The sequence below is a fragment of the Morone saxatilis genome, unplaced genomic scaffold (assembly GCF_004916995.1).
Source record: "Morone saxatilis isolate NCDOM2014 unplaced genomic scaffold, NCSU_SB_2.0 Contig15, whole genome shotgun sequence".
Classification (NCBI taxonomy): domain Eukaryota; kingdom Metazoa; phylum Chordata; class Actinopteri; family Moronidae; genus Morone; species Morone saxatilis.
Window position 1 is genome coordinate 20,671,389 of NW_023339707.1, and position 6,834 is coordinate 20,678,222.

The window sequence follows — 6,834 nt, forward strand, 5'->3', positions numbered from 1 at the left end:
CCATCATTAAAGAACAAACAAGGAAATGTACTGTATGACCACTTTCGACAAGTCACTGGATAAGCATTGATTTGTCTGAAACACCTGCCTCATCTATTTAAAGACATAAGCCAAAACCAGAAGGACTCTTAAAAACATCTTTTCTCCAGGCCCAAGATTACGGTGAAACTGGATGATCCACACCAAGCACCTGAAGCCAAACAAGCAACATTTTTGCCTGCGATGGAGACAGAAACAAACACATGGTCTTGCAGCTCTGAAAACACATTTAAATTTCCTCTGGATTATAACACTTGAATTGTGAACAAGAAGAGAAAAACAGTGACACACCCACATAAACTGTGTATCCGTCCCCAGCAGGGATGTGCTCTGAGAAGGAGTAGTGTAATATACCACAACCCTGTGAATGAGGGTGGGGCTCTCCCACTGCCACAGACAAAGACCTTGATAAAGATAGTCCTGGTGTGAGAACTAGTCAAGTGGGGCAGTTTTGGACCTGCACAGTCCAGCACCGTGTCAAAAGTAACAATGGGGTGCAACATGTGTGTGGTTCAAAAGCCTGAAGAACAATACAGGGTCATGTTCCAGGTGAGTGTTCTGTCTTCTCTCTCTCTCTCTCTCTGCCTTGTTTTCATTTCGTTCTTTGAGTCTTAAAACAAAAGGATTCCTTTGAGTTTTCATTGTCTTAACATGGCCCTTTCTTACAGTGATGCTGCCGGATGAGTGACAACAAACAGTTGTGATGAAAATGTCATTCTTTTATCTGCAACAACAGACAGCAATTAAAAGACACTCATCATAACACACAGCCACTTAATCACAAATCATTCACATATTAAATTCCTATTAACCAGTTTTGAATCCCAAATGAATTTTGCAAATGTTAACCACAGTTATTTATATTGATTAAAATGTCTTGGATAGCATCATCAGATAATTCATGAATCAGTCTAAATAAAACATTTTATCATAAATAAAGCATGATAATGATATTAGATTGAGCAATTAATAAAATTCATCAAGTGAATTAAAACAGTGAATTAATTAAACATGACTAATGGATTTAATGTGAGAGCATGTGACACATCTCACCTTTTTGCTGCACTAGTAACCCTTTTGTGAAGGTTTTTCTTTATAAATTAGCATAAAAGGAAGTGGAAATCACTTTGTACCTCTTGAGCAAGGCTTTTCATTGCTGTATTGAAATAGTCATTCAGTGATGATAATACTGATAATTATGATAATGACGGTTCACTGTGATTACAATGATTATGATCAGCGAGAGCAGAGCTAAATTGCGTAAGAGGTACGCATGGTGTGGAGAAAGTAGAGTGGTGCAGAGCCACAGAGGCAGCAGGATGGATGGGTTGTTAAAGCTGGGCTAAAGTGTTATGGGAGAGAGGGGTTGCCACGGTTACAGCCTCAGTACCACCTGCCAACTGGGAGCACAGACTGTATGTGAGTAAGCTCATCTGGCTGTGCAGTGCCTGAGGAAGCTCCTGCTCGGCGACTCGATGATACATGCGGTGACCAAAATAAGTCCCATGCTTACTCAGCATAAAATATGCTCTGCACTCATGGGTATGCAGTGCAACACTTTTAGTATCTGTAGCACCAGAAGCCTCAGCTGGGTCTCTGTAGCATGTTGGAGTCGGGGTCTGGGCCAGTTAACTGGGCTGCATAAGGTGCCACAGGCGATGCCAAGAGAGGAAAACATGGAGAGAGAGACTGAGTCCAAAATCGAGGCACGGTAATGAGTCTAGGAGGGAAATAGAGTTTAAATAGGCAAATTAAAGAGGGAATGAAAGTGAGACTGTTTCTTTCTTTCAGTCTTTTTTATCCTGCTGTTTGCCCTTAGACGTCAGAAGTAATTGATTTGAGCCCTTTATAGAGCAGGGGTGATAGAAAGGCTTGAGTCCCTGGGGTGAAGTGCTAGAAAAAGGAGGAAGCCGTATGTGCAGTCTGCATGTGATCATAAAACCAGAGCAGGGCCAGCACATTCCATAATCATTGACCTTATGTAACAGGGGTCAGCAATAATGACACTGTTCACATGCAGGTCAACGTCTCTGAAAGTGGGAATCAAATCATTCCACTGATCTGGCAAAGTGAGGTCAGCTGTGCCCAAAGGTTGTGTCCCTAGAAGTGTCCCAGAAACACTCTGTCAGACAGAGTACCTGCACGTGGTATCCAGACGGGTGTGGCGATGAGTGGAGTGAACAGTGATGGCAGGAGATATGTTGAAGGATTTGGATTATGCAGAGGAGAAGCTATTGTGTGAAAGGTGGTTGTATAAGTAGAACAGATACTTTGGGGGCGGCGGAGCTGCAAGTCTGCATATATTGTGGTCTGGTAAGCCTGAAACGACATTGCTGGCTAGGAGCAGAGGAGCATGAGACAGTGAGAACAAACGCAGATGGAGTTCTGAACCAGAGCCACAGCCTTTGGCTTCGAATGGCTGATTAGTGCATTGCAATAGGAATATATTCAGTGAAACCTGGGAGTCTCTTAGAAGTACAAAAGAAGTAAAAATAAATCCAAAATATTAAGGCCGCAGAGTAATCACAGACAGCATTCTGTTTTGTCCCATAAAATTCAATCACAGTTATTACATGTAATGATTACAAACACAGCCATTCTTGCTGTGCAGATGGCTCATTAATCCAAAGATCATGCCAAGGAAAAGATGAAGGTATACGATGTCCAATCAAAAAAAAGAAAAGAAAATCATAAAAGAGAAAAAAATAATTACATTTCCCCGCCACATTTCATGGCTTTTCCCTTTAGAGGTTTGTAGCTTTGAGTGGGTTTCCTTAAATAACATGTATAATTACACCTTCAGATTAGATGCAGTCTACTGAGTAACTGTCTTTAGACAATAAATACGACATTAAACAGCTTACAGCTACATCAGGCTGGAAAACCAGGCTGTTAAATTTGACTGTATCAAAACACTTGCTTCTCTTGCCAAAGGAATAAAATTCATGCATTATACATTGGGCCTCTGCTACACATACGCCACACACTGCTGGTTGGTACACACCCACTGGCATGTTTCTGATCAATTTTGCCACCTACAGCCCCAAGTAAAAAGGCATATTGTTATTCAGTTGATGAATTACAGACTCAGTTGTTGACTTATGTGCACAAACCAATTTGAACTAGATTATGCATTTTTACATATATTTTACAAAGTACCTGACCTACACACACACACACAGTAAACCTCTGCCCCTCTGAGCCCTTCAGCCGCTCCCTTCTTTTTCTTTCCATCGTCACTGTAAAGCAGGAGTCTGTTTCCATGGCAACCAGCGTCATTAAACAAACGTAATGTGCTTTTATTCACAATGGCAAGAAGAAACATGCTGACAGTCACAAGAGACAAACAAATGAGAATCAATACATACCAATGACCAGCTGACACTAGCTGGATAAGTGCCTGGTTGCATTCACAGTGCACACACACGAACATACATTAATATAACAATATAAATATAACAATATATATACAATGCAATGTGATGGAACTCAAGAATACCACAAACTAATGTTTCAGCAAACACTGGGAATTATACTGTAAGCTTCTGAAAGGCGTTATGAATTGCAAAGCTGGTATATGTTGCAGTATTTGCCAGAAATACTGTCAGCATAGATTTCACTTATGATATAATACTTATATTTACAAATATATACATAAATATGTTTCCCAATATTCCATTAATCCCATCAGTAACACTTTACTTTAACTTCCCTTATTTAGCATCTAGGGAGTCTATATACATATAATACATATAATTAATTATTTATCATTCAACACATTATAATGTATTATTACTTGAATTTCCCTCGGTATAAATAAAGTATCTATCTACCTTGTACTTATAAACATATACATGGACATTTGTATGTGTTTATTAATGTACAGCATGTTTTATAATTATAACATCTTCTATATTCTATATTTTGTATAATTACAGTACAATTTATATGATATTGCCATTCATTATCTGTTTATACTCCAGTTTGCAGTTATGGAGGCTTCACAAGAAGAGTTAAACTACATTAACAAACACTATAACAGTTTTTTATTGTGTGTGTTTTTTTACTAATTGTTTATACACTGCTTATTAATGCTTAATATCTTACTTTGCCTTTACTCTCACATAATAACTAAAACATCTAAGTGTGCATCTATGCTGTTTAACTTCATTTAAAATGCAAAATGAGATACACAGTTAATGCTGATTAATTAGACCACCTGACAGGCTGCTCATTATCTTTTGACCAGTCAGCTTTATGTCAAGAGCGTGACGTTTTCTCAGGTGAAGTGCAGGCTAGTGTGTGTAATATGTATAATCTACCCCTGGAAGACTTCTCAAGCATGAGGTGACTGACAGAGACGAGACAAAAAGGAGGCTGACGGAGAGGTTGACACTCTCGTTTCTCATTTAATAGGACGAGAGTGACATATGGGGGGGCATTAGACCTACTAGCTGTTCTTTGTCCACCTCCATTTAAAATAAATAATTCTGCCCATGATTCATTTTTGTTGTAAATGATTAATGTATTGATTAATTATGTGTATACTCCCACTGAGGCTTGTTAGCTTCATTGCCATCATTTCAAAGAATGTTTGAGGTGTTTTTAAATCAATACTTTCTCACTGTTATCACTTTATAATAGGCCTACCACTCCCTGCTTGTGCATTTAAATTAGCTCAGTGATATCACACAACAGGGGTCATAGCCGGAGTAGGTCAACTCCGTCTTCAGATTAATTGATTTTCTGAGGAGGTGGCTGCCCCTGCCTTCAAAGCATGGGAGATGAGAAAAATCTATTACTGAACAAGTGGAATTCAATATGTAAACGTATCGGTCATGCAGGTGCTTTTACATGAATGCTGGGGAAATTCACATAAATCCTGGGTTGGTGGAAAAAAAACTCTAAAAACGCTAGGAGGTAAAGATTCACCAAGGCACAAGGCACATTTCAGATTAAGACTTGATTGTTTGTGTATTTTTCCACACACTGAAGGCTATGTGTGTTACTGTGGAGTTAGTCGTCGCCTTTCTCCCCGTTTTCCTTCTCTCCGCCTGTTGTACAGCACGAGTTTCATTTGCTCTTTAAAGAGCTTTCAGATAAAAACTAATTATGCATCAACCACTTAGTAATTTCCCATGAGCTTCCATTGTGCGTGTGTTTACATGTAGTGAACCCAGAGCCAGGTTCACTTATTATTTACATTCACCTGGCAATTCCTTGAAAGCTTGTTTTCTACATTTCTCCTGCATCATTACCCTCTCATCACCTCCCTTCCTCCTTTCTCCCTGTGTCTCTCCTTCTTGGCTTTCCCTCTCTACACTTTGAACTCTTTGCATCTCTTTCATCTCTATCATCCCCAACCCCACCCTCAGCCCCGCAGCCGCCACTGATACCACCACCGCCCACCCCCTACTGTGAATTTTGGAGACTTGACTATTTTTCTGAATTTCAATTCCATTTTTAACACCAAATATACAAAATGAGGGTGGAATGTGGGGATATGTGTGCACCCCATGGCTTCCTTATTTGCATAGCTTGTGTTGTTTATAAAAAGTAGGTGTATGTAATGACCTACTAACCCAGAGATAATAGAGAACAGCACATGGTAAGAGAGTAATAGATTCTCCATCAAGACAAGGCCCAAAAGCTGTCTAACACAACCATTATCCTGCATGAAGTCATCTTCAAAGCAATCTCAGCACCTCTCATTGATAATGAATGAGAAATCCCCCTCTCCACGCTCTCTCAGTATTCATACTTGTCACTCATGACCACGGAGCTGTTTCCTAATAGCCTCTCTCTGATCCTGGAGAGCTGGGTTGTGTGGTCATAAGCACAGAGCGCTGAAACAATAGATACCGTATGTTGTTTGGAGAGAGAAAAAAGATCATGATGTGAGAGATGAAATAAAAATGCACTTTGGTGAAGGATGTCAGGGAGCATTTTTCTGTAATCTAACATGCAAACTACACAGTGTTAATTCCTTCATCACCAATAGGCCATGTAGGGAGGAAGCATCTTATTGTTTCCAAGTGAAGAAGCTCATTAAGAGAGACAGCAAGATTTATGAAGGTGCATTAGTGTGAGAAAGGACAGACACACACAAGGAGGTGGACCCGCTGAAATAGATGGTAATAGAGGAGCGTGAGTTGTCTCTATCTCCAGGGAAGGGACAGAGCAGACAGAACTGCTGAGGCAGCACGGTGTCGGGAGAAAACAGGAGAGAGAAGAAGCAGGAGTGGACATGGGTAGAGAGGGAGAAAGAGAAAGGGAAATGAATGTGAGCATGGAACCACAACGGCAAAGGGAGGAAAGAAAGATAGAGGTGTTGCTGGGGGTGGTGATATAACGGTATTAGAGAGAACCAAATCAAAAAAGGGAGCAGGGCCCGAATGTGGCAAGAAAGTTTCTGTGCTTGGCTGCACAGGGGAACATTGATTTGACATGCAATTACTTGAAGGGGACAAGAGAAGAGAGAGGGAGAGGGAGAATGAAGCAGGGTGGTAAAGACGCAGAGAGTCGCAGACAGCCAAGGTCAGTCACTGTGTGCAACATGAATAAGACTCTACAAAAGCTGTCTGGTTCAGTAACTGTCTGAGACTCTCTCTGGCACAGAAACATCATCATGTTACTGTCTGCCTCATGTAATGAAATTGAGAGAATTTAATTTGTCACGCATTCGCATGAAAATGTAGAGAGATTATTCAAATTTGAATGACTGGACAGTCTGCAGCCATAGCAGCTATGTGAGGCTGTACTTAAACACAGCAGTGCGTTAAAGGTCCAGTGTGT

The 6,834-nt window shown here is 40.4% G+C and overlaps 1 protein-coding gene across 1 annotated transcript in view; it reads left to right on the plus strand.

Annotated features, from left to right (window-relative positions):
- Positions 1 to 420: 420 nt before the first annotated feature.
- Positions 421 to 6,834, plus strand: part of LOC118323962 (PDZ domain-containing protein 4-like) — a 14,595-nt gene continuing 8,181 nt past the window's right edge. Inside the window, exon 1 of the mRNA XM_035656049.1 lies at positions 421 to 588. Within this exon, the coding sequence (XP_035511942.1) occupies positions 529 to 588 (60 nt within the window). The 5' untranslated portion in view covers positions 421 to 528. The remainder of the gene's footprint in view (positions 589 to 6,834) is intronic.